Raw genomic sequence first — 26,970 nt, 5'->3', positions numbered from 1 at the left:
TTCAGAATTGGCCTCCACAGTCACTTATGGACTCACTGTTAAAACCGTGTTTATGGGAGACCATCTTACTGGGCTACGAGGGATCGCCAAAGAGGAAGAAGGACAAAGCAGAATGCAGCCTCCACTGTTCAGTTAGGGCAGGTGCTGCCATACAATTAAAGATCAGTTTCCTCCAAATGATTAACCATGGAACCGGAGACCTGATCTGGAGCCCAGGAAGAAGCCCAGTAGCTGCTGCCTGATTTTAAGCAGGAAAACCTGAGCTTCTGAATGCCAGAGGAAATGTACTGATGTGCTAAATACTTCGGTGGTTTTTTGTTTAAATTCACTGGTCCTTCCTGTGCGAGGAGCTCATGTTGGCAGGGAATCCAGGTTCTAGCCCTTGCAGCTGCCTCAGGGCTGTTAGCAGAGGCTGCTAGTTGGCTAAGGGTGCTGGGAATTATGGCTCGGGGGGCGGGCGGGTAAACTGCAGTTCCCTGAATTCCCAGGGTGGTGGGGGTGGGGAATATGCTTTAGACGCGTGGGGTGTGTGCAGCCAGAATCCAGAATATGTGGGGCATGGCAGACTTTCCTGAGTCACCAAGAGGGTTGAGAGTGAAACTGGCACAGCAAGGCTGCGGTAAATAACAGTTCTTCATGTGGAAGCAGGGAGGGGCATTTTCGGTTTCAATCAGTTTCTCCATTTCCCACATTTCTGCACCAGTCTGCAAATTTGGTTTGTTAAGGTCCTGATAAAAATTCATCAGTGAATAGCACATCAGTATGCAATTTTGCCCAACGCACATTTCTGCACAGCAATTTCTGTATGTTGTTTTGACTAATATATGCACTTATGAGCACACATTACCCAAGCCTGAGCCATTTAAGGCTTTAAACATGAATGGGAGCACCTTGGATTGGGTGCCAAAATGAACTGGCAACTGTTTTGAAGGGGGGGTGGGTTATACAACATCTAAATTAACTTCAAGTGGAATAAAGCTCTTGTCCCTCTAGTGCAAGAAATCTTCCTTTCGCAGCTGGGAAAGTGACTGGGAAATGCACGGAAAAGTTTGTGATGCACAAACAACAGAAGTCGTCCAGTCGACCCACAAGAGAATTGGGGTGAATGCAGGGGGGGGGGAGAGGGGCTCCTGCCCCACAGCTTCTACTCTGCTCCTCTTTTTTTCTTCTTCCTCCAAATAATCTTTATTCGTTTTCCAGTTACATACTCCACATACACATAATGTGTTGCATTTTACATTTATACTTGCTCCTAAGCGCTGACTTCCCTCCTTCCTTCTTCTGGTTTTTTATATCACATTATTTTCATCCATTTTGTATATTGTTATTAATTTTCCATATTTGTCCATAGTAGATCCATAAACAAATAAATCCTGTTTATACAATTCTTATTGTCTGTCTGTATTCATTTACAACTACTGTTAGTTATATTAATCTCCTTATACATTTTGCTTCTTATTATTTTCATTTATCCATCACTTTTCATAATCTTTCCCTTTATGAGGTTTATTTCCAATTCTACTGGTTTCGCTATTTCACCTTATCTTTCCTACATATGACATAATTTTTCCCCATTCTTTTTGAAATGTTTCCTCGCCTGTTGTCTAATTTTCCATGTTAATTTGGCTATTTCTGCATATTCCATTACCTTCTGTCACCATTCTTCTCCTGTTGGTATTTGCTCTTGTTTCCAGACCTGGGCTAGCAGTAACCTTGCCGCTGTTGCTGCATATAAAAACAATTTCTGGTCGTTCTTGACTATATCTTCTCCTACGATTCCTAACAAGAATGCCTCTGGCTTTTTCAAAAACGTATATCTGAAGATCTTCTTTAGCTCGTTGTATAGTTCCTCTTGATGTTCCAGAGAAACCTTTGCCTCTCTCCACTCTGACCAGGTGTCCAAGAGGTGCAGTCTCGCCATCTGGTGCCCGGAGACACCCTGGTTTTGGGAGGGGGCAGAAGCCTGTTGCCCTGCGACGCCATCCTGATCCGTGGCCAGTGCATTGTGAACGAAGCCATGCTGACAGGTGAGGAGGAGGAAGAGGAGGAGGGTGTCGCCTTGTGCAGCTGAGGGATGATCCCGGGGGCAAGGGTGCACTGCCTGGGTGAAGGTGCCCAGGGAAAGTGGTAGTCCCAAAGCCAAGCGCCAGGAGCCAGACTCAGCAGTGCCAGGAAGAGGCAGAAGCTGCCACAGAATCGGGGCCGGATTGAGGTTGGATGCTGTCCTTTGTCAACAACAAATTGTTGCTGTTTTTCCCCGTGTTGAATATATGCCATATGGTAATTGATGGCCCTCATAGGTATCTCAAGCCATTTGCACATCACAAAATATGTAGTTTATCAAAGCAATTGTTGAACTGAAATGCAATTAAGAAGATTAACGGTGAAAAAATTATTCAGCTCTAACGTAAAATGATTTTTTATTCATAACAAACTTAACAATGCAAACACATTGGCATTTGGCAATAACAAAAGTTCATTTAGGAACACAATTTACTAATCTCTAGAAACTTGCTATAACATGAAATAATAATAGGTGTAAATATATGATGCAAACTACTAATAATTATAAATAGCAGAATGTAGGCACCCTATATATAGAAAGGAGCAAAGCAGTGATATTTGAGGGAGCAGACAAGCAGGCGGGGCCCATGATTTAGATCATAGGAACCTTTTGGATCCCTTCCAGTCGGGATTCAGGCCTCATCATGGGACTGAAACTGCCTTGGTCGCACTGGTTGATGATCTCCGGCGGGCTAGGGACAAAGGTGAGAGCTGCTTCCTAGTTCTGCTGGATCTCTCAGCGGCGTTTGATACCATCGACCATGACATCCTTCTGGACCGTCTTGAGGGACTGGGAGCTGGGGGCACTGTCATACAGTGGTTCCGCTCCTTCCTCCTGGGCCGTGTTCAGAAAGTGGTGGTGGGGGATGAGTGTTCAGACCCCTGGGCTCTCACTTGTGGGGTGCCTCAGGGTTCTGTCCTCTCCCCCATGCTTTTCAACATCTACATGCAGCCACTGGGAGGGATCATCAGGAGGTTTGGGCTGGGTGTTCATCAGTATGCAGATGATACCCAGCTCTACCTCTCTTTTAAATCAGAACCAGTGAAGGCGGTGAAGGTCCTGTGTGAGTGTCTGGAAGCGGTTGGAGGATGGATGGCGGCTAACAGATTGAGGTTGAATCCTGGCAAGACAGAAGAACTGTTTTTGGGGGACAGGAGGCGGGCAGGTGTGGAGGATTCCCTGGTCCTGAATGGGGTAACTGTGCCCCTGAAGGACCAGGTGCGCAGCCTGGGAGTCATTTTGGACTCACAGCTGTCCATGGAGGCACAGGTCAAATCTGTATCCAGGGCAGCTGTTTACCAGCTCCATCTGGTACGCAGGCTGAGACCCTACCTGCCCGCGGACTGTCTCGCCAGAGTGGTACATGCTCTGGTTATCTCCCGCTTGGACTACTGCAATGCGCTCTACGTGGGGCTACCTTTGAAGGTGACCCGGAAACTACAACTAATCCAGAATGCGGCAGCTAGACTGGTGACCGGGAGCGGCCGCTGAGACCATATAACACCGGTCTTGAAAGACCTACATTGGCTCCCAGTACGTTTCCGAGCACAATTCAAAGTGTTGGTGCTGACCTTTAAAGCCCTAAATGGCCTCGGTCCAGTATATCTGAAGGAGCGTCTCCTCCCCCCATTGTTCTGCCCGGACACTGAGGTCCAGCTCCGAGGGCCTTCTGACGGTTCCCTCACTGCGAGAGGCCAAGTTACAGGGAACCAGGCAGAGGGCCTTCTCGGTAGTGGTGCCCGCCCTGTGGAATGCCCTCCCATCAGATGTCAAGGCGATAAACAACTACCTGACATTCAGAAGACATCTGAAGGCAGCCCTGTTCAGGGAAGTTTTTAATATGTGACATTTTAGTGTATTTTTCATCTCTGTTGGAAGCCGCCCAGAGTGGCTGGGGAAACCCAACCAGATGGGCGGGGTACAAATAATAAATAATAATAATAATAATAATAATAATAATAATAATAATAATTACACAACACAAAACATTGTTGCTACATGTAGGTTTTATTTTTTTATTTTATATTTTGGAAATGTACATCCAGGGTTTTTTCCTTTAATTTTTTTTCGGGGGCCCACCAAGAGAGTGGGGCCCTAAGCTAGAGCTTTTTTAGTTTATACATAAATCCGGCACTGCACAGAATCCTAGAACTGGGAAGGGATTCCCAGAGGTCCTCTAGTCCAGCCCATTGCTCCTTTAATGCAAGTCTGCTCTCCTCCAGGAGAGAGCATCCCAGTCACAAAGACCTGCTTGCCCGGGGATGATCAGCACAGCGGCCGGCCTTGGCGAGAGAGCTGTGCGGAGGATTTCCGGAGACACCTTCTCTTCTGTGGGACGGAGGTCATCCAGGCCAAGGGTCCAGTGAGAACCGTCGTTCTGCGGACCGGTGGGTGACAGCATTGGCCAGGAGCAGGGCAGCGGGGGGAGGCAGGGGGAGGGGGCTTCTGCCCGATTTGCTGAGCGTCACCTTGCCACCTCCTGAATTGTAGAACTGTAGAGTTGAGAGGGGGCCCCCAGAGGCCATCCATCCCATCCCCCGGCAATACAGGAATCGCAGCTCAGGAATCCCTGATGGGGGACCACCCAGCCATCTCTTTCCCTCTCTCCTCCGTCCCTAAGGTCAGTGCAGAGAGACCTCTGGGTTGGCCCAGTCCAGGCACCAGATCTGAACTGGGAGGGCACGGGGGCCCTTCCCCCAGATGAGCCAAGGGGGCTCTGGAGTGGCTTCAGGGCTTTGCAGAATCCGACCCCCCGTGGACATGCTCTCTTCACCTGTGCATCATTTTTACCCCATGTTCCCCTCCCCTTCGCCTGAGCACATGGTGGAGTCCTGGGTTGAGGTCTACAAAGAGGGAAGGGGCTGGGATTCTGCCCTCCATCAAGCTTCCTAGCCCAATCCGTACAGGAGGAGCCAAAAGGAAGACAACTGGCCAAGGTTTATTTACGTCATTCATCTACAAAAATATTTATATGACGCTAGTTCACGGTGGGGACGGGACGTGGGTGGCACTGTGGTCTAAGCCACTGAGCCTCTTGGGCTTGCCGATCAGAAGGTCGGCAGTTCGAAGCCCCGTGAAGGGGTGAGCTCCCGTTGCTTGGTCCCTGCTCCTGCCAACCTAGCAGTTCGAAAGCACGTCAAAGTGCAAGTAGATAAATAGGTACCGCTCCAGTGGGAAGGTAAACGGCGTTTCCGTGCGCTGCTCTGGTTCGCCAGAAGCGACTTAGTCATGCTGGCCACATGACCCAGAAAAATTGTCTGTGGACAAACATCAGCTCCCTTGGCCAGTAAAGCGAGATAAGCACCAAAACCCCAGAGTCGTTCACCACTGGACTTAACTGACAGGGGTCCTTTACCTTTTACCTTAGTTCACAGAGGAGAAAAAGCAAAGCGGTTCACAGTACTGTAGTACCTCGGGTTACATACACGTCAGGTTACATACGCTTCAGGTTACCCACTCCGCTAACCCAGAAATAGTGCTTCAGGTTAAGAACTTTGCTTCAGGATAAGAACAGAAATCGGGCTCCGGCGGCACGGCGGCAGCAGGAGGCCCCATTAGCTAAAGTGGTGCTTCAGGTTAAGAACAGTTTCAGGTTAAGAATGGACCTCCGGAACGAATTAAGTACTTAACCCGAGGTACCACTGTACAATTCAATCTGAGACAGACTGAATTGTATAATAGTGAGAGGCTCCCATGAGCCTGCACAGTCCTGGTATGTTCCCTTGAATCCCTCTTAAAAGAATAAAGAGGCCACAATCTTATTCAAAATCAATAAAAGAAGTTTACTCACATCAGTTCACAGTTGGATTCCTGAAGGAAGACTTAGTTACGAATATGTACATGTGGCTCTACCCCATATGGGGGAATAATTCCAGTGCTTCTGCTAGCTGAGAGCTAGCAGAGCAGTCCTAGCTAGAAGCTGGTCAAACGAAGAAGGAGGTCAAAAAGAGAGAGAGTGCTGCGTGACTCGTCCTTTTGTTACCTGGGCAGGTAAGGTCATGCTCACCTTCTATCACATGCAAAAGGAAGGATGCTCCAGTCAGGAGGAACAGGAAGTTTCAACCGGCTGGACCAAACATCCTCTTGCATGTCCAGTCTAGGAAAACAAGGAATGTTGTACTTGACTGCCTCTCATGGATCACACCTCACAAATCCCAGTTGCTGGAAAACAAAGGCGGGGAGAGTTGTCCTTGTACTCAGATCCTGCCTTCAGCTTTTCCCCACCGAGGCGTCTGGTTGGTCACGGTGAGAGCAGGGTGCTGGGCCACTGGCCTCATCCAGCCCAGGCTCTTCTCAGCTTCTCCTGCTCTGCCTTCCCAGGTTTCAACACAGCGAAAGGTGACCTGGTGAGGTCCATTCTGTACCCGAAGCCCCTGAATTTCCGTCTCTACAGGGACGGCATCCGCTTCCTCCTCTGCCTCATTGGGATCGCGGCCATCGGGATGGTCTATGCCGTCTGCGTCTTTGTCCTCAACGGGGTGAGCGCTTGGCGCCCAAAGAGCGGATCTCCCATGGGGAGGGGGGAACCCTGCTCAGGAACCCCTCCCTTCAGAAACCAGGGAGACACTCTTTGTGCAGATGCGACACACACACAATTTTTATTTACAGTGGTGCCTCGCAAGACAAAATTAATCCGTTCCGCAAGTCTCTTCGTCTAGCGGTTTTTTCGTCTTGCGAAACAAGCCCATTGACGGTTTAGTGGATTAGCACTATTAGCGGCTTTTAGCGGCTTAGCGGATCAGCTGATAAGCGGCTTAGCACCTTAGAAAAAGGGGGGGGGAAACAACTGCAGGAACTCGCAAGACATTTTCATCTTGCGAAGCAAGCCATAGGGAAATTCGTTTTGCGAAGCGCCTCCAAAATGGAAAACCCTTTCGTCTAGCGGGTTTTCCGTCTTGCGAGGCATACGTCTTGCGGGGCACCACAGTATTTTCCATTTAATATTATACATTCACATCATTATTATCTACTTTTCCTCCCTGCTTCCCTCCGGCCTCAGGGCTTTCAAAATTAACCCTTATATCATTGCTTTTTATACGTTTTCCAGTTCTAATTACTCTCATTACAAAATGGCTCAAAATTTAAATAAAGGTAGAGAGATAGAAAATTTCTCATTGCAAGTCTTCAGACACCCCTGCTGGTGATGTTAATTGCTTACAATAATCCTTCAGATATCATATAAATTTACTGCAATCCTTTTGGAATACTCGATCATGCTGATTTGGGATTTTCCCCATCAGCTTCACCAGTTCTGGAAAGTCCATCATCTTCATCTAGATGTGATGGCTGAGCGTTTTGCATCGTGGCCGTTTTGACATTTTGGTTTTAGTACTTTTCCGGCAGCACCATATTGCTGGTTTCTCTGAGACGCCTGAAAGTTCATCAGAATCTCATATTAAAATGAAGGCAGGAGACTTTCATTTTTCCAAGCACATTCCAACTTTTGCCCATGTAGCCATTTCCCTTTTCCCTCTGTCCCTTGTATTTGTTGACAGGAAAACACGTGGTCGTTGTTCCCCTAAACAGTCTCGCTGCCATATGTGGTGGACTTGTAGAAGGGTAAAAGAATATTGGGAAATGATCCATAATGAATTGAAAAAATATGTTTAAAAGTACTTTCCCTCCAAACCACAGAGTCCTTTCTGTTGGGGATAATTCAGACTGAAATTCAAAGGTGTCAAAAAAGTTCCAGTTACAGATAGGTAGCCGTGTTGGTCTGCCATAGTCAAAACAAAATAAAAAGATTCCTTCCAGTAGCACCTTAAAGGCCAACTAAGTTAGTTCTAGGTATGAGCTTTCGTGTGCATGCACACGTATCTGAAGAAGTGTGCATGCACACGAAAGCTCATACCTAGAACAACTTAGTTGGTCTTTAAGGTGCTACTGGAAGGAATCTTTTTATTTTGTTGTGTCAAAAAAAGGTTATTTATGTGTGCTACCACTGTGGCCTGTGTTTTGTTAGCCCCCTAAATGGAAATTGAGCCAGGTCCCAAGATTGAGCCAGGTCCCAGATTGGAAAACGTTTATTGAATATATGGGAAATAAGTGTATTTGGCTGAAAATGTTGGCAGCATTAAAATAAATTCAACAGTGTAAATTTTTTTTTGATGGATGCAATAATGGAATACTGAATGGTATAATTTCTGTAAAATATGCTGGGATTTATGATATGTAAAATGAGCCACGGAAAGAGAAGAAGGGAAGTCATTGATATCTTAAGGATGTAAAATGAGTATTTTAAGTTGTAAAACAGAAATATATATCTATATCTATATAGATCTACGAAAGCAAATATCTATATTTCTATATATCTATATAGATATCTATATAGATATATAGATAGCAGTGTCACTGCCAGTGTCTACTGGGGGCCGCTGAATTTTGAACCCTCTACTTGGGGGCTGCCTTCTTGGTTGGTATCATTAGGAATGTTTGTTGTTGTTGTTGTTGTTGGTTTTTGTTATTATTATTATTATTATTATTATTAATAATAATAATAATTGGTTGGTTTTTGTTACTATTATTATTATTATTCTTGCTGTGGAGGCAGAGCAGAGCCATTGTGGCTGGCAAGAGCCATGGGTTTCACGTGGCCTTTCCAACCTGCCCTGCTGCTCTGGGTGCTAATTCTGCTCCCTTCCCTGAGCCAGGAGGAGGCTGGCGAGGTGGTGAAGAAGGCGCTGGACGTGATCACCATTGCGGTCCCACCTGCCCTGCCGGCTGCGCTGACCACAGGGATCATTTACACCCAGAAGCGGCTGAAGAAAAAAGGGATCTTCTGCATCAGCCCCCAGAGGATCAATGTGTGCGGCCAGCTGAACCTCATCTGCTTTGACAAGGTGCGCAGGGAGGGGGAGCGTGGGAGCCTGGCTGGGGAGTCCGCAGGGAGAGGAAGCCCCCTTGGCCTGGAGGATTTGGGGGGTCTTCAAGGCTCTGATGGGAAGCCGCAGAATGTTCACAAGCAGTCCAAGTATGGCCACCCTAGCCTAGTGCAACACCCTCCTTCTGTCCAGCATCCAGTCAGATGCTTTTGGGATGCAAATCTGAATTCTGACTGGTCTTCAGAGCTGCAGTGCTCCTGCTTCTGGAGGAGAATATTTCTTCCCAGTTTGAGACTACTACTAGTAGTAGTACAGTCATACCTCATGTTACATCCGCTTCATGTTACATTCTTTCAGGTTACGTCCCGTGGCGAGCCAGAAGTACCAGAAAGGGTTACTTCCAGGTTTCACCGCTCGCACATGCGCAGAAGCGCAAAATGACGTCATGCGCATGCGCAGAAGCGGCAAATCGCAACCCACGTGTGCGCAGACGCGCCGCTGCAGGTTGCACTCTTTTCATTTTGCGAACAGGCCTCCAGAACGGATCCCGTTCGCAACCAGAGGTACCACTGCTGTAGCCGAATTTCATTTCTATACCGCTTTATATTTTAAAGAAAAATCTCAGAGTGGTTTACAGCATATTAAAACATCCATAAAACATTCAAGGGAGGTCAACATGTTTAGCACAAAGTTAACCAAAATAAACTTAAACATTTCAAAAAACACACACGCCACATTTCTAAGTGAAGTCAAATATAAAATGCACATTGCAAAGAGTGTGACTATGAAGCTAAACCACGATTGCTCTCAGCCTCCGCCCTGCGTCCGAAGGAGCACAGCACCCAAGGGAGAAGGGGCCTTTGAGCGCCAAGTGGGAAGCCCTCTAGGAGCCCGGGGGTGGGGTGAGGTTACCTCCATGCTGAGCTCTGCAGATGAGGCCCCTGACCCCCAAGGAAGGTCCCCAGGCCAGCTGCCCTTTCCCCCATGGCTCCTCTTCCTCCTCCTCCAGCTTCAGGTCTTGCAATGCCTTGTTTTGTCCTTGCCCGCCATCCTGGCACCTCTGACCAATTCCCCTGCCCCTCCCCAGACTGGCACCTTAACCGAAGACGGACTGGATCTCTGGGGGCTGGTCCTGGCCAAAGGAAAGAGGTACCTGCCTGTCTTGTATTTCCACCAAAGGAAATCCTCTCTCTTGCAAAACAGAACACTCTGAACAATAACAAGCAACAAGTCGGCTAATAATATATTGACAGTATTTTTTATAACACTACAGTGCACCCTCTAGTTACGTACCACTCTGGATACTTAACTTTCGGGTTATGAATGAGGCAAATCCGGAAGTGTATAATTCCGGGTTTTGCCGCACGTGCATGCGCAGAAGTGCTCTGCACACTGCATGCGTGCGCAGAAGCACTCAATCGTGCCGCACACGTCCGCAGAAAGCGGTGCCTCTGCCTACGGACTTTTCGGGTTGTGGACGGACCCCTGGAACGAATTTAATTCATATCCAGAGGGTCCGTTGTTTCAAAATTCATAAACAGAAGATGTATAACATGTGCATGGAGTCACAAACTAATAAGGATCAAATCAATGTTCCATGAACAGGAATGGCAGGAGTGGGAAATCACTGTCAAAGATGACTGCAGGGGAGGCAAAAGGCCTTCTCCACAGTCAATATCCTATAAACATGAGATGATGGGTGCTCCGAACATCGCAATAGGGTGCTCCGAGTACAGCAGCAGACAGGGCAGTTCTTCCAGGATAATGAACTGTTTCAATGATAATTCTCCATCCGCTAGCAATAATATAAAATGAAATCCATTATGTTCAAATACAATACAGTCATACCTTGGGTTACAGATGCTTCAGCTTGTGTTTTTTCGGGTAGCGGACCGCTGAAACCCGGAAGTACCGGAATGGCTTACTTCCAGGTTTCGGCAGGCGTGCATGTGCAGAAGCACTGAATTGCAACCCGTGTCTGCGCAGACAAGCCGCTGCAGGTTGCGAATGTGCATCCCCCACAGATCACGTTTGCAACCCGAGTGTCCACTGTACTGAGATTGAAATGTCAATATTATTAGCCGACGTGTTGCTTGTTGTCGTCTCATATTTTCACGCAGCTCTTCAGCCCAATGTTTCCGGGGTGGTTTAGAATGACTAATAATGGCTGCGCTGTGCTAGGGTTCCTGCATTGCGGGGGTTGGACTGGATGATCCCTGGGGGCCCCTCCCAGCTGGACGGTTCTGGGATTCTTGACTGGGAGACTTTTTGCAGGCTCAGAAACACACCTGTTGGGCCGGTCCCTCGGGGCGCCCTGCTTGCCTCATGCCGCCTGCTCTCCTCTCTCCTTGCAGCTTCCAGGCTGCCCACTGCCTCTCCTCCGGCCCCCCGCTGCCCTGGGGCCTGGCGTGCGGAGCCATGGCCACCTGCCACTCCTTGCTGCTCCTGGACGGGAAGATCCAGGGAGATCCGCTGGACCTGAAGATGTTTGAGGCAACCGGCTGGGTGAAGCTCTCTCTTTGCTGTGCAGAATCTCAGGGATCGGGGGGGGGGGGAGTGTGTGTGTGTGGGGGGGGGGGGGAGTGCCACTTGACAGGCCAGGCTGGTGGGAAAGCCCTTTGCACCGGGTGGCTCCTTCAGGAGAGTATCCCTCTGCCCTGCTCCCCCCTCCAAGGGCAGAGGGATCTCTTTTGGTAGAAACTGCTTTCCAAATAGCTCAGTCGGAAGAGCACGAGACTCTTATTATTATTATTATTATTATAATTTTTATTAATTTTCAGCATATCATTTTCCACAGTAATTAAACATATTTTAACATCTTATACAACTTTTTTGACTTCCATCAATCTCATCTGAAAATTTTCCAATCTGATCACTAAATATGCATTTCCCACTTCCTCAATTACATTTAACTCATAACTGATATCACTATTCTTTCTCTAATTTGCAATGCTTCATACATTTCTCCTTACACAGCTTCTTGTAGTCCTACTAGCGTAATTTGTTGATTACAGTTACAGATAGGTAGCCGTGTTGGTCTGCCATAGTCAAAACAAAAAATTCCTTCCAGTAGCACCTTAAAGACCAACTAAGTTAGTTCTAGGTATGAGCTTTCGTGTGCATGCACACTTCTTCAGCTACTGGAAGGAATTTTTTGTTTTGTTGATTACAGTTGCTCTTCAAATAGTTTGTATATTTCTTCCAATCTTCTGTAAATCTCTGTTCCCGCAGGTTTCGAATCCTTCCTGTCATTTTATCTAATTCTGCGCAGTCCATCAATTTTGTCTGCCATTCTTCTTTCGTCGCAATTTTTTCTAGCTTCCATTTCTGGGCTAACAATACGATTATGAGACTCTTAATCTCAGGGTTGTGGGGTTTGAATCCCACGTTGGAGAAAAGATTCCCTTTTTAATATATAAATAATTTTTATTAATTTTTCATTCATAACAATCCAATGCAGGCCACATTAATACAATACCAAATCATGCTACAATCAAAAGAGCCAATTATTCAGTTCCAAATTAAATATTTTTGGATGACTTCCTGTGTTCTGTTTATCAGGAGATGATTTTATTCCTTGGTCCTGCTCCAATTCTGGATAAAAGATTCCTGCATTGCAGAGGGTCAGACTGGATGACCCTTGGGGTCCCTTCCAACTCCACTGGATTCTTGCCCCCCCCCCCCCAGAACCTTTTTTTTGCACCTGCTAAAAAAGTTTTTGTTCAGGCCAGGCCAACCAGACAAAGGGAATGTGAATGTATGTTTTGACCTGTTTTTTATTGTCTATTGCAGATTTTATCTTTTGAATGTTGTTTTTACTTATCATTTTTCATTGTTTCTTTGTAAAGTGCTTTGATGTGTTTTGATATTTTTACAACTGAGCAGCGTACAAATTTGGTGAAATTCATATGAATAGATAAATGTGAGGGATGAAGGCACCCCCTCCCCACCCAAAGTTCCCAGACTGATCTTTTAAATCATTCTTTTAAATCTGCTAGTTAACTTGTCGTTTAAATGAGTGCAAGCTATATTAATCCTAACTGGGATCTGCTGTTGTATTTAACTTGAATAAACAGGAAATTGAGGATTCCAGCAGAGAAGATGGAGAATGGGCAGGTGCCGTGATAGTCAGGCCAGGAGTCAAGGCCCAACAGGTGAGCCCAGGTGTCTGTCACTCACCTTGGACAGGTAGAGGGGGGGGAGCAGGCAGATCAGGCAACTTGCTGACCCAGAAGTCTGGCTCCCTCCACTTCTGCGTTCCTCTGGGATTAATGAATCTCTTCCTGCCCAAGGAGAGGCATCGACTAGCCCAAAGTCACCCAGTGAGTTTCATGGCTGAGCAGGGATTCGAACCCAAGCCCAGCACTTTCACCATTGCCCTTGCTCTCTAGGTTCTAGATTTAAATGCCCCCCCTCCGTCACTGTCAGGGGGGGCTTCAGAGTGTGTGATTATAATCGGGAAAACGCTCCATGTGGGTGGGGGGTTGAATAACTCCCTCCTCCGGCGGTGCCACCGCCCTGATCCAAGTTGTGCCCCCTGGGGTTGCTCCAGGGCATAGCTGTCAACTTTTCCCTTTTCTTGCGAGGAATCCTATTCGGAATAAGGGAATTTCCCTTTTAAAAAGGGGAAACGTTGACAGCTCTGCTCCAGGGCCCCTGCCGTCCGCCCCCTGGGCCCCCTGGCCAGGAGCCCCTCTCCCTCCTTGCTGCCCCCGGTGCCCTGTTCCTCTTGCCTGTCTCCCCAGGGTGCTGCTGCCGTGGGCGGCATGGCCATCTTACGCCAGTTCCCGTTCTCTTCAGCCCTGCAGAGGATGACTGTCGTCGCCCAGGAGTTTGGTGGGGAGCGCCACGTCTACATGAAGGGGGCTCCCGAGAGAGTGGTCGGCTTCTGCTGGCCAGAGACAGGTGACCGACAGCTTTGCAGGCATTGCCCCCTTCACTCCCCCCCACCCCATGCCAGTTTGGGGCGGTCGTCTTTGCGGAGAACCTGCTCAAGGCCTCTCAGGACTGGGACTTGCCCCCACCCTTCCTTGGTTAGCCGAGTTTGGAGACCTGCCCTGAGCCAGGATCCTGCCCTGCCATGGAGGGATGCTCTCCTTCTAGACAGGCGGAAACGGAGGAATGGAGAGGCTCTGGCCTCAAGCACTCTGCACATGGGCAGAAGGGTCTCTCAGGAAAGGCAGAGATGCTTCTGAATCTCAGTTGCTGGAAAGAGCAGGAGGGGAGATGCGCTCTTGAGCTCTGATCCTGCTCACAGGTTTCCCTCCAGGGCTGCTGTGAGCAGGGCCGGATTGAGGTATGATGAGACCCTAAGCTACTGAAGGTAATGGAACCCTTTCTATGTCCAGCTGTCCTTTGTCCACAACAAATTGTCACTGTTTTTTTGTGTTGAATATATGCTATATGGTAATTTATGGACCTCATAGGTATCTAAGCGATGACAAACCTAGACAGCATCTTAAAAAGCAGAGACATCACCTTGCCAACAAAGGTCCGTATAGTTAAAGCTACAGTTTTCCCAGTAGTGATGTATGGAAGTGAGAGCTGGACCATAAAGAAGGCTGATCGCTGAAGAATGGATGCTTTTGAATTGTGGTGCTGGAGGAGACCCTTGAGAGTCCCATGGACTGCAAGAAGATCCAACCTCTCCATTCTGAAGGAAATCAGCCCTGAGTGCTCACTGGAAGGACAGATCCTGAAGCTGAGGCTCCAAGACTTTGGCCACCTCATGAGAAGAGAAGACTCCCTGGAAAAGACCCTGATGTTGGGAAAGATGGAGGGCACAAGGAGAAGGGGACGACAGAGGACGAGATGGTTGGATAGTGTTTTCGAGGTTACCAGCATGAGTTTGACCAAACTGTGGGAGGCAGTGGAAGACAGGAGGGCCTGGCGTGCTCTGGTCCAGGGGGTCACAAAGTGGTGGACACGACTAAACAACAACAATAGGTTATCTCCAGCCATTTGCGCATGTTGCCATGCCACCAGTCCATGCAGAATGTAGCACCCTATATATAGAAAGGAGCAAACCAGTGATATTTGAGGGAGCAGGCGAGCAGGAAGGGCCCATGATTTACATCTTAGGAGCCTACACAACACAAAACACTGTTGCTGGATGTAGGTTTTATTGTATTTGTTTTTTATCTTAATTTTTTGAAATGTACATCCAGGTTTTTTCCTTTAATTTTTTGGGGGGCTCCAAGAGAGTGGGGCCCTAAGCTAGAGCTGGCCCTGCCTGTGAGAGCAAGGCTTGGGGCTGGAGGGGCCACTTCTAGCAGACCCTCTTTCTGTCCTTGCATTCCCAGTGCCCGACACCTTCCCCAGCAAACTCCAGCATTACACCTCTCGGGGCTTCAGAGTCATTGGGCTGGCGCAAAAAAGTCTGCCGGCGGGAATGGAAGTGGCTTCCCTGACAAGGTAAAAGAGAAAGCCTGTGTGTGTGTGTGTGTGTGTGTGAGAGAGAGAGAGAGAGAGAGAGAGAGAGAGAGAGAGAAGGAGAGAGAGAGAGAGAGGTCATTCTAAAACAGGGGTCAGCAAACTTACCGCGCCCCGGACCAGTGTCTCCTGCACCGATCACGCGGCGGGATGGAGGGCGGGGGAGCGCGTGCCCATATGCGTGCGCACACGCTATTTCAGGTGCACTTCTGGGTTGGAGGAGCACCGGAAATAGCTTGTGTGCATGTGCACGGGCCTCCTCTGACCCAGATGTGCACCAGAAATAATGCTTGCGCATGCCCACAAGCTATTTCAGGTGCTCCTCTGACCTGGAAGTGGGCAGCCGTGAGGCACAGCGCCAGTAAGAGCAGGTGGCGGGGTTCACCATGGGCTGGATAAACGAGTCCCTTGGGCCATATCTGGCCCACGGACCTTAGTTTGGGGACCCCTGTTCTAAAAACTAGCTAAACCCACAAGAAGTTGGGAGAAAGTCACGGGTCCAGCAGAGCCAGAAAGCAAAGGCCAGACTCCGTAGCAGCGCCTGAGGAGTTAGACCTCGCCTCTGAGGCTGGAGGTGCTGCCTGTTTTTTTTAAGACAGCAAAATCCATGTGGTTGGTTGCTTCCCACTCCCTCACCATTTCCACATTTGGAGACATTTGGATTATGCGGCCTTGAAAACTCACGGAGTCATCAGCCTGTGGGGATGGAAGGGAACCTAGTTCCAAAGCTTGCAATGCTAGAATCTCAACTCAAGAAACCCTGGCAGGCAGCCCTCGCAGGAAGGAGAGTCCTACGCCATCTCAGGGAGGTCCGTTCCCCTCTCTGTTCCCATCCGACCGTCATTCCTGATGTTTCATCAGAATCTCCTTCCTTGGTCATCTTGGTGGCCCGCTTCTGCACACAAGCTGAGGCTGGATGGCTGCTGCCGTGAGGTCCGTGGAGGCAACTGGTTGCCGGCGGTGGGAGGCAGAATGCCGGACTGGGCAGCCCTCCCTGGCCTGATCCAGGAGGGCTCCCAAGAAGAGCTCTGCAGCAGGACCAGACCAAGGGCTTCCCAGGTCCAGCATTGGCCTTTTGCAATCTTCTCTCCTAGTTCAAGGGCAAAGGCCTGACTTATTTTGCTCCCTGCCAGCTTGGCCACTTCAGGATGCGGCCAGCTGGATCTCCGTAGCCCTGACCCACCTGCTTCTTCCATCCAAGGGAGCAGCTGGAGTCTGGCCTGACCTTCCTGGGACTCCTGGTCCTGGAGAACCGGCTGAAAAGCGAGACGAGGCCCGTCCTGGAGGAGCTCAGCGCCGCTCGCATCCGGAGCGTGATGGTTACAGGTGGGATAGCCGGTTGGGGTGCTGGAAGCCAGAGAAAGAGGAGTCCCTTCGGTGCTGAGCTCCCTGCCCCGGTTTCAAAGGCCCCTGGGCTGTCAGAGCTCTCCAGAGATGGCTGGGAATCCTTTCCTCCAGCACCACTCAGCCTGAAAAGTGCTTTACATCCCTCGTTTCATTTATTCACATAGCAACCCCAAGGCTGTCCCTCAAGTTCCCAGCTGTGCAGGGCCTTGAACCCGTAACGTGGGCCAATAAACCTGGAACACTTCAGCTTGGGACGGGCTCTCAGAAGAACATGCAGCCTGCCTCTCTCCATCCTGTGGGAATGTTCAGGGATGCAGGAGAGGATATATTGTTTGATTATAGCCTTTCCAACTTGTGTTAACAAGTTCACAATTTAGCAGAGTAACATTCCCCTTTTTAAACTTCCAGCGGATGCGTTTGCTCAGGCTCGCTAAAGCCTCTGTAATAACTGTTCTGGTATTTCCCCCTTATTCCCTCATAAAAGATAAGACATGACACAGTCTTCTATAAAAGTATAAAAAGATTTTACTCACATATCATTCTGTTCAAATAGGATCTCAGAAGGCAGACTTAGCTTAGAAAAGTAACACATACCTGGAAACTATCTCATAAGGAGACAGTCCCTTTGTCCTCTCTTGGCAGGAAGCCAATTGTGAACAGAATGTGAGTGAGTAAACTCTTTTTATACTTTTACAGAAGTATAAAAAGAAGCCAAGAGAGCATCTTTGGCTAAGCAGATGTTGCTTCTTTGATGCATGTAGTCAAAAGAAAGAGAGATGGCTGCCCTGCCCTGCCCTGCCCTTTTGTTGTTACCTGCACAGGTGAGGCCATGCCCACCTCTAGTCACATGCAGAGGAAGTCTGTCCCAGCCCAGAAGGAAACAGGAAGTTTACCTGCTGGCTGGACAAACATTCCTCCCCATGTGTAAACATGTTCACTCTAGGAATGTTGTACTTGACTGCTCTTGTGTTTCACATCCACACAATCCATCCCTTGTCATTGTCTTCTCTCTCTCAGGCTGCCCACCATCATAGAATGGTAGATTTGGGAGGGGTCCTCTTGTCCAGCCCCCTGACATGTGGCCATTCAGCCTCTGTCTAAAAGCCTCCATGAAGGAGAGTCCGCCCCCTTCCAAGGGTGACCGTTCCATTGTCAAACAGCTCTGATAATAATAATAATAATAATAATAATAATAATAATAATAATAATAATAAAATTTTATTATTTGTACCTCGCCCATCTGACTGGGTTGCCCCAGCTACTCTGGGCAGCTTCCAACATACCGTATTTTTCGCTCTATAAGACGCACCATGCCATAAGACGCACCTAGTTTTTGGAGGAGGAAAACAAGGAAAAGAATATTCTGAATCCCAGAAGCCAGAACAGCAAGGGGGATCACTGCGCAGTGAAAGCAGCAATCCCTCTTGCTGTTCTGTCTTCTGGGATAGCTGCGCAGCCTGCATTCGCTCCATAAGACGCACACACATTCCCCCTTACTTTTTAGGAGGGGGAAAGAGCATCTTATAGAGCGACAAATACGGTATATAAAAACATAATAAACATTAGAAAATTCTTCCTGCTGCCAGAAAGTTCTTCCTAACGCTTAGTCTGAAGGAGCACAGCCCGTTCCTCTTGGCAGAGTCAAAGAATTTGTGTGGAGTCAAGATCCCAACGCGCAGGGGATGACGCCCCTGTCTTGACTTTCCAGGTGACAACATTCAGACAGCAATCACCGTCGCCCGAAATGCCGGCCTGATTCCTCCCGGCAGCCGAGTGATCCTTGTGGAGGCGAGCGGCCAGCCTGGGCTCCCCTCGCCCTCCGTCACCTGGGAGCTCCTGGAGGAGAGCAGAGAAGACCAGGGCGACAGCAGCGAGTCCAAGGTGAGGGTCCCGGGGGGCTCCCTGGAGGGGCTCCTTCTCTCCGCTTCTGGGTCTTGGGTGGGGCTGGCAGAGCAGAGGTTTTGGCAAAGGGTGCCAGGCAAAAGAGGGCATGTCCCGGGGTGCCCTAGCCGCCCTCAGCACCTTCTGACGCAGCACAGAGCCCCCGGGTCTTTGCATCTGGCCAGGGCACCTCTGTTTTTTTGGTTTTTGTTTTAATTAATCTTTATTGGTTTAAAATCAACACATACACACAAAGAAAATTCAGAAAAAAGAGCAAAGAATAATAAAAGAAAACAAAGAGATGGCAAAATTATACAAAAGGAAAACAATATACAAGACATCTTTTACAAACAAACAAAAATATGTCACACTGCTTCACAAATGCACAAAAATATTTCCATCATCAGCTTCCGAATTCCTTGATGTGGGTCCTTTGTTTCCTCCATTCCTTGCCTCGGATTTTCCAATGGGTTTGATCTATACTAAATCTTGTTTGTATTCTTTTTACTTTATTTCAATTTGAGAGTTATTCGAAGCATTTTCAACTTTCTATACAGGGACCCTGTTCTTTTAGATACTGTTTATACATCTCCCATTCCTTTTTAAACTTTTGATAATTCCGTGTATTCTGAGTGACCTGCCTCTGCCGGGGGTGGGGGTGGGATCCTGGTCTGAGGCCAGAAGAAGCAGGTGCCTCATCCCTTCCTCCTCTTTTGCAGGAGAGAGACCTGGAAGTGGGAGGAGGAGGAGGAGGGCCTGATCCTGGAAGGGGCAGGTACCACTTCTGCCTGGATGGGAGAACCTACGAGGTCCTCAGTCAGCACTTCAGGCACTTGCTCCCAAAGGTGAGTTGGGACCCCTGGGGGCGTCTCTCGGGGGGGGGGGCACAGCACATTCAGACAGAGCCCTTTGTTTGGGGGAGGGCAACAGAGCGTCTGTTTGGCATGCAGAAGGCCCCTGCTTCTGCCCTCTCTGGCAGCAACTCCAGGTAGGGCTGGGAGAGCTGCTGCTGCCAGTTAGGCGGGCAATACAGACCAATGGTCTGACTTGGAACAAGCTGTTCTTCCAAGGAGGCTGGTCGGATCCAGCCAGGCCTGGGAGCCCCCCCCCCCAGGCTGCCTCTGCCCTTCTGCCAGCCCGCCTGGGCGCTGGCACAAGCTGCTGTGCCCGACTCCTTCCCCAGCCTGCCCCTGAGGCTGAGCCTGGGCTCTGCGCCCTCTTTCTCCCTGCAGCTTCTCCTGGACGGGACGGTGTTCGCTCGGATGTCTCCTCCGCAAAAGGCCAGCCTGGTGCAGGAGCTCCAGAAGATGGAGTGAGTGAGCCCAAGCTCAGGAAACACACAGTGGGGTGGGGGGGGGGAGGCAGTGTGGTGCAATGGTTAGAGCGCTGGGAAACGCCAGGGTCCAAATCCCCATTCCACCCTGAAGCCCACTGGGTGGGAGGTGGCCTGGTCGCCCGCTCTTGGCCTGGTCTACCTCACAGGGATGTTGGGAGAATAAAAGTTGGAGAACCACCTTAAGGTGCCCTTCAAAACCTCCAGATTTTAAGCCACGATCTGCCATCTCTAGAAATCTTAAAACGTGTCTTGAGCTACTATTGCCACCTGGCTGCAGCAGAGGGAATGCAGTGAGCCTACTCTAGATCATTATATATTATATAATATTAGATATTAGATATTTTATCCAGGCAGCTTACAGATAAAAATAAGAGCAGCTAAAAACATGGGGTGGGGGGGGGGAATCATTAAAAGACAATTAAACATTGGTAGAATTAAATCTATCTCTAGACCATCTGGTTGGCTTTCCTGATTTTTTGTTCAAGCTCCCAGGAACATTAGCAGCAGAGGACTGTTAAAGGGCTTCTGTGCCAAATTTCCTGCTAGGGTTTCCCGTTCTCTGCTCAGAAGGCAAAAGTTGTGCTGCAATTTGCCAATGCCTCACCTGACCCGGGTGATGTTGGGCTTAGCCAGGCTTCCTTTTGTACTGTGCTTTCCAGCAACAGACTTCAAAGCTCTGGGTTTTGTTTGGTTTGGTTTTTGCCCTCCACATAAACCCACGTTTTACCACTGAAGCAGAGCACATGTCAATCTGCCAAAAACACCGTTGCCGTTTGCTCTGGTGGCAGGTTTCCCTGGGGAAAGTGCCAGGGCAAATAATAATAATAATGATTTATTATTTATACCCCGCCCATCTGACTGGGTCTCCCCAGCCACTCTGGGCGGCTTCCAACCAAATATCAAAAACAATACAGTGTCAGACATTAAAAACTTCCCTAAACAGGGCTGCCTTCAGGTGTCTTCTGAGAGTCATATAGTTGTTTCTTTCCTTGACATCTAATGGGAGGGCGTTCCACAGGGCGGGCGCCACCACCGAGAAGGCCCTCTGCCTGGTTCCCTGTAACCTCACTTCTCGCAATGAGGGAACCACCAGAAGGCCCTCGGCGCTGGACCTCAGTGTCCGGGCTGAACGATGGGGGTGGAGACGCTCCTTCAGGTCTACTGGGCTGAGGCCGTTTACATGGCTTTAAAGGTCAGCAACAACACTTTGAATTGTGCTTGGAAATGTACTGGGAGCCAATGCAGATCTCTCAGAACCGGTGTTATGTGGTCTCGGCGTCCGCTCCCAGTCACCAGTCCAGCTGCCGCATTCTGGATTAATTGCAGTTTCTGGGTCACCTTCAAAGGGAGCCCCACAGAGAGTGCATTGCAGTAGTCCAAGCGTGAGATAACCAGAGCATGCACCACTCTGGCGAGACAGTCCACAGGCAGGGAGGGTCTCATCCTGCATACCAGTTGGAGCTGGTAGACAGCTGCCCTGGACAGAATTAACCTGCGCCTGAACAGATTAAACAACCCTGAACACTCTGCTCGGACACGGAGCTTTAAAGCACAAATGCTGTGCCGAGAAAGACGATGCAAAAGGGAGTCTGGGTGAGCCCTTTCAGTGTGTTTGAGTGACTTTCCCCCCCTGCACCAGAAACTCCAGCGGGTGCAGAATGCTGCTGCGAGGCTTCTTACGGGGTCCTTGCCGTGGGATCACATTCACCTGGTTCTATACCAGCTGCACTGGCTCCCAGTGGAGTATAGGATCAGGTTTAAGGTGCTGGTTTTAACCTTTAAAGCCCTATACGGCCTAGACCCTCGTACCTATGGGACCGCCTCTCCTGGTATGTCCACGAAGAAACTTACTGTCTTCAAACAAAAACATCTTGGAGGTCCTGGACCACAGGGAGGTTAGGCTGGCCTCAACCAGAGCCAGGGCTTTTTTGGCTGCGGCCCCGATCTGGTGGAACACTCTGTCCCAAGAGACCAGGGCCCTGCGGGACTTGACATCTTTCCGCAGGGCCTGCAAGACAGAGCTGTTTCACCAGGCCTTTGGCCAGGGCACAGCCTGACCCCCTCCTTTGGCAATCCTTACAGAACTCTAGCCCAATGGTTGCCATCAATTTGATTTGAAGTAATTTTTTAATGAAATGATTTTAGAATGTTGTATTATTTTATTGTTGTCAGCCGCCCTGAGCCCGGCTTCAGCTGGGGAGGGCAGGATATAAATAAAACTTTATTATTATTATTATTATTTCCTTTCCCAGCTACTTTGTGGGCATGTGTGGAGACGGTGCCAACGACTGCGGGGTCAGTACTGAACTATATTTCGAAACCTTCCAAAGGGGTCCATCATCTCCAGGGAGGGGCAGCCTCTTCCAGGCCAGGGCGGACCAGATCCATGGGCAAATGCCACCTGCAATTGGTCCTGAGCAAGGCTGAGAGCAGTGGCTCCTCCGAGTCCATGGGCTGCTCCTTAGCGGAACCTGCAGCCAGAGCTCCCAGTTCCTTTCTCCCTCCTGGGTTGCAGAGGCCTGTTTTGCCCAGCGATGCCCATGGACCTGCTGCTGTGCCCTCCTCTTTTAGGGCAGCCTGCGCTTTGGAACTCCCTGCCGATGGCTAGCCGCCAGGCGCTTTTGCAATTCACTTTTTGGTGCCCACTTAAAGTCCTCTTGCTTAGACAAGCCTGTTCAGGTGCTTGGAAAATCAATGCAACTTCAATCTGTTGTAGTCTGCTGCTATTTTAACTTTTCAAAAGTCATATATATAAAGTATATATATATATACTTTTTTTATTAAGTTTCTGAAAAAATGTATACATATAAAACAAAACCATTTCAAACATTAAAATACCCTTAGACCGCTTTCCCTCCCTTCACGGGTTCCATCTTTAAGATTAAATTTACTGCATCTTTTACCCTTACCTATCTATTATATAACCATAATTACCATAAAAAAAATCACATTACAAGTGTCTTTCCATCCCTGCCAAAGATTTTTAACTGTTTACAGTGGGCTTTAAAATAAATTACAAATTTACTCCAGTCTTTAGAAAATACTTGATCTTCCTGGTTTCGGATCTTTCCTGTCATTCTTTCAAAAGTCTTAGGAGTGTTGCTGTCAATTTATCTTATTGATAATTTTACTTACTTTGTCTTTTTTTTTTGCTTCTTTGCTGTTTTTATTTTTATTTTTACAATCCTAGAATCGTGGAGTTGGAAGGGACCCTGAGGGCATCCAGTCCAGCCCCCTGCAAGGCAGGAATCTTTTTAGCCCACGTGGGTCTTGAACCCACAGCACTGAGATTAAGAGTCTGATGCTTTGCCAGCTGAGCTAACTAAAATAAGCTCCCAGGCCTGCAGCACACTTCCTTCCCCCTCGGCCGCCCCAGAGTACTGCCAGCTGCTTCGAGGGGTTGCTGGCCTGCCAGTTCTGCAGAGCGCAAGGTGGTGTGCGCCTGGGGTGCTGGCGGTGGCATCTCAGGGTGTGTCGGTCGCCCAGGGCTTCCTGCACCGCAAACGCGTCCTTCCTTGCCCCAAGTCCTGAGACTGGGCTGCTGTTGCCTTTCAGGCCCTGAAAGTGGCCCATGTCGGCGTCTCCCTCTCCGAGCAGGAGGCCTCGGTGGCTTCCCCCTTCACCTCCAAGACCCCCAACATCGAGTGCGTCCCAGAGCTGATCAGGTGAGCCCCAGAGTCCTGTGGGGAAGGTGGGGCCCTCTCTCCCCCACTGAGCAGAGTCAAGCCGGGGTGGGGACGCAGTGTTGAGATTTCCATTCCCCCTTAAGGAACAGACGTGTGGGATTGTTACACGTCACATGTCTGTTGACATTCCAGCACAGTATGCTGGGAACTTCCGTTGTGTATAGCTTTTGCTTTTCCCAGTCTCTCTGAGAAGACTAAGAGAGAGAGAGACGACATGTTTCTTTGTCCTGATTTATGATTAATAAAGCCATAGTAGTAGCATGCTTCCACAAGCCTCAGGCCTATTCTGTGTGCGCAGTTCTCTCTGCTGACAGCGTGCCCTGGCTTTGAAGCCCGGGGCCCTGATTTACGTCGGAGCACGGGCCGATGGAAGGAGACGGCACAGCTGGGGCTTGCCATCTGGCCTCCCAGCCCCCTGCATGTTGACACGCAGAGTGGGGGGGCTGAGCTGGCACAGGTTGGCAGGAGGCCGTGCAGAGGGCTGGAAACCCCCCAAAAGGCCCCACTTCCCTCCTTTGCCTGGTTCCCAGTTCTCTAAGTTGGAGGGGATCCCAAGGGTCCTGTAGTCCACCCCCGCTGCAACGCAGGCCTCTCCAGGCCCTCCTTGCCAACCCTTCTCCCTCTCCTCCTTCTCCCCGCAGGCAAGGCCGTTGTGCCCTCGTCACCTCCTTCTGCATGTTCAAATACATGGCTCTCTACAGCACCATCCAATACCTGGGAGTCCTGCTCCTCTACTGGGTACAGGGCCAGGGGAAGGGGGTGGGCACGGGGGGGGGGGTGTCTCTCCGATGGTTGGGTGTCCTCCATGCCTCATCCGGAGGGCAAGGGAGCTGCTGCACTCCAAACCAAGGGATTCTACCCCCTTCTGAAGCTTTTACCCTCCAGAAGTTCTTCCTGATGTTGAGCTGAAATGTCCTTCCTCGCAACTTGAATGCGTTGGTTTGAGTGCTGGCCTCTGGAGCAGGGGGAATCCGGCCGGCTCCGGGCCCCCTGCCCAGCCAGCACAGAAGGGGCCACGTGGCTCCGTTTGGTGAGAAGCAGCGGTGGGTGGGGTTTTGGGGGTGCCAGGGCCCTGGACCCTCAACCTGGCTCCCTCCTGCTCTTCTTCTCTTCCAGCAACTGAACTCCTTTGGGAATTACCAGTTTCTGTTCCAAGACCTGGCCATCAGCACTCTCGTTGGCATGACAAGTAAGCTCTTCCTAGCAGCTCCGGGTTAGGGTGCTGGCCCCTCTGGGCTCCGGGGGGGGGGGCCTCTGGCTGCCCCAGGGACTTCCCCACCACCCGCCTCTCTCTTTGCAGTGAGCCTGAATCATGCCCACCCCAAGCTGGTTCCTCACAGGCCCCCCGCCCGGCTCACCTCTCCGCCTCTGCTGCTCTCCCTGGTGCTGAACCTCCTCCTCAGCCTGGCCATGCAGGTCTGCGGCTTCGTCCTGGTGCAAAAGCAGCCCTGGTACTCCACCAGAGACCTCCTCAGGTAGGGAGGCCTGGCTGCTGCCTGGTGATGGGCTGGGGGACCCTCCTGGGGGGAAGGTGGGGAGAGAAGGCTGGCTCCTGGCATCCCTGACTCCATCCCCGGGGTCCTTTTCAGCGCTTGCTCTCCTGGGAACAAAAGCGATGTCGCGTTCCCTGCCTCGCCCAGCAACCAGACGGAGGCCGACGTGGACAACGGGTACAAGAGCTACGAAAACACCACCGTGTGGCTTCTCTCCACCTCCAACTTCCTCCTGGTGGCTCTGGTCTTCTCCAAGGGGAAGCCCTTCAGGCAACCCGTGTACAGAAATCGTAAGAGCAACGAGAACGGCTGGTGGGGTTGTGGGTGGAGAGAGACGTGGCCCCTCAGAGACCCCAAGAGCCAGGATCCCCATCGGAGGCTTTGTGCCTCCCTCCCAAGAGTCGGAGGTGGGCTGCATCCAGACCCTCCCCACCTTCCAGAAGCATCGCAAGTCTAACTTTGGGTCGGCCTTTGGACAATGCTTAGTCCATTTTTATTTTGACGTGCTTGGTTAGAACTCTAGGACCCTTGTACCTATGGGACTGCCATAAATAGCAACACCCTAGAGGTCCCTAAGGAAGTCAGATTAGCCTCAACCAGAGCCAGGGCCTTTTCAACATTGGCTCCGGCCTGGGGGAACGCTCTGCCTCATGAGACCAGGGCCCTGCAGGATCTGATTTCTTTCCGCAGGGCCTGTAAGACAGAGTTGCTCCGCCTGGCCTTTGGCTTGGAGCCAATTTGATTCCTTCCCTCCCTCTCTTTCCTTTTTCCTTCTGTGATGGAACTCCTATTTGGGGACTTCCCTGGCTTTTTCTGGCCCACGTAGGACCAGTCTGGATAGTTGGTCTTGGTGAAGATTTGACGTTTTCATCCCCAAAAAGTTTCTGATTTGAGTTTCTATTGAAATGAGGCTGCATTTTAATGTTGTATTTTAATCTTGTTTTTAAGTTGTATTTTAATCAATTGTTTTTATATTTGGTGTTAGCTGCCCTGAGCCCAGTCTTGGCTGGGGAGGGCGGGGTATAAATAAAATTATTATTATTATTATTAAACCATGAATCATGGAACTGTAGAGTTGAAAGGGACTCCGTAGGGATGCAATGCAGGACAGAGGGCCATCCAGCCTCTGCTTAAAAAGACCCAGTGAATAACAGAACCATAGAATTGCAGTGTGGAAAGGGACCCCAGGGGGTCATCCAGTCCAACCCTCTGCAAGGTAGGAATCTCAGCTGAAGCATCCATGACCGAGGGCCACCCAGCCTCTGCTTCAAAACCTCCACGGAGGAAGCGTCCACCACCTCCTCCTCAGGAGACCCTTCCCCTGTGCAATGGCTCTTCCTTTTGGAAAGTTCTTCCGCATCTTCCTTGTCTTCAGATCCCTCAGTTCAGATCCCACCCAGAAAAGAAGCCTGCTCCCTGCCAGCTCGGCAGGCTGCTGAAGCCCCCAGGCCCTCTCTCAACTCCCCGTGATTCCTGCATTGCAGGGGCTTGGGGACCTCCCGACTCTCCAGTTCCATGGCTCTGTGCCCCCCCCAGCGGGCCTTCCTCCCCCAGTTCACCCCCAACCGCCTTTTCCTTCCAGATGTCTTCCTCCTGGTCCTGGGGGCGCAACTGGGCGTCTGCCTCTTCTTCCTCTTTGCCCACATCGAGGGTCTCTATGCCACAATGGATGTGAGTAGAAATGGCCCGCCCGCACCCCAAGTGCTGCAGCCCATCCCTAGTCCCCCCCCTCCCGCTGCCCCTCTGGGGGTCTCCCGGTAGGCCTGGGATGGAGACCCCTCCCTCAAGCCCTGCAGGGCCACTGTGGGCAGAGACCTCTTTCAGGTGGCTTATAAGGTTCCTTTGTGGGAGGGGCCCCACTTAACACCACCCTCCCTTAAAATATTCCTCCTGCCCAGATGCTTGGGAA

The 26,970-nt window shown here is 50.0% G+C and overlaps 1 protein-coding gene across 5 annotated transcripts in view; it reads left to right on the top strand.

Moving 5' to 3' along the window:
• Nucleotides 1-26,970, top strand: part of LOC310844742 (putative cation-transporting ATPase 13A4) — a 56,358-nt gene that overhangs the window by 23,876 nt on the left and 5,512 nt on the right. For 2 of the 5 annotated variants that reach the window (XM_083739235.1, XM_083739236.1), the window contains exons 9-28: nucleotides 1,896-2,027; nucleotides 4,288-4,452; nucleotides 6,386-6,543; nucleotides 8,716-8,904; nucleotides 9,974-10,035; nucleotides 11,241-11,391; nucleotides 12,963-13,040; nucleotides 13,632-13,791; nucleotides 15,189-15,300; nucleotides 16,520-16,644; nucleotides 18,374-18,546; nucleotides 19,266-19,391; nucleotides 19,779-19,858; nucleotides 22,135-22,177; nucleotides 23,438-23,547; nucleotides 24,210-24,306; nucleotides 24,685-24,757; nucleotides 24,869-25,043; nucleotides 25,158-25,351; nucleotides 26,644-26,732. In XM_083739235.1, coding sequence (XP_083595361.1) covers nucleotides 1,896-2,027; nucleotides 4,288-4,452; nucleotides 6,386-6,543; nucleotides 8,716-8,904; nucleotides 9,974-10,035; nucleotides 11,241-11,391; nucleotides 12,963-13,040; nucleotides 13,632-13,791; nucleotides 15,189-15,300; nucleotides 16,520-16,644; nucleotides 18,374-18,546; nucleotides 19,266-19,391; nucleotides 19,779-19,858; nucleotides 22,135-22,177; nucleotides 23,438-23,547; nucleotides 24,210-24,306; nucleotides 24,685-24,757; nucleotides 24,869-25,043; nucleotides 25,158-25,351; nucleotides 26,644-26,732 — 2,492 coding nt within the window. The remainder of the gene's footprint in view (nucleotides 1-1,895; nucleotides 2,028-4,287; nucleotides 4,453-6,385; nucleotides 6,544-8,715; nucleotides 8,905-9,973; nucleotides 10,036-11,240; nucleotides 11,392-12,962; nucleotides 13,041-13,631; nucleotides 13,792-15,188; nucleotides 15,301-16,519; nucleotides 16,645-18,373; nucleotides 18,547-19,265; nucleotides 19,392-19,778; nucleotides 19,859-22,134; nucleotides 22,178-23,437; nucleotides 23,548-24,209; nucleotides 24,307-24,684; nucleotides 24,758-24,868; nucleotides 25,044-25,157; nucleotides 25,352-26,643; nucleotides 26,733-26,970) is intronic. The other 3 variants (XM_083739238.1, XM_083739237.1, XM_083739239.1) reach the window with 3 other exon arrangements.

This window comes from Podarcis gaigeae (assembly GCF_964106915.1).
Source record: "Podarcis gaigeae genome assembly, chromosome: 5".
Classification (NCBI taxonomy): Eukaryota; Metazoa; Chordata; class Lepidosauria; order Squamata; family Lacertidae; genus Podarcis; species Podarcis gaigeae.
Note: the sequence above shows the minus strand (reverse complement) of the source record. Positions and strands in the feature narration are given on the sequence as shown.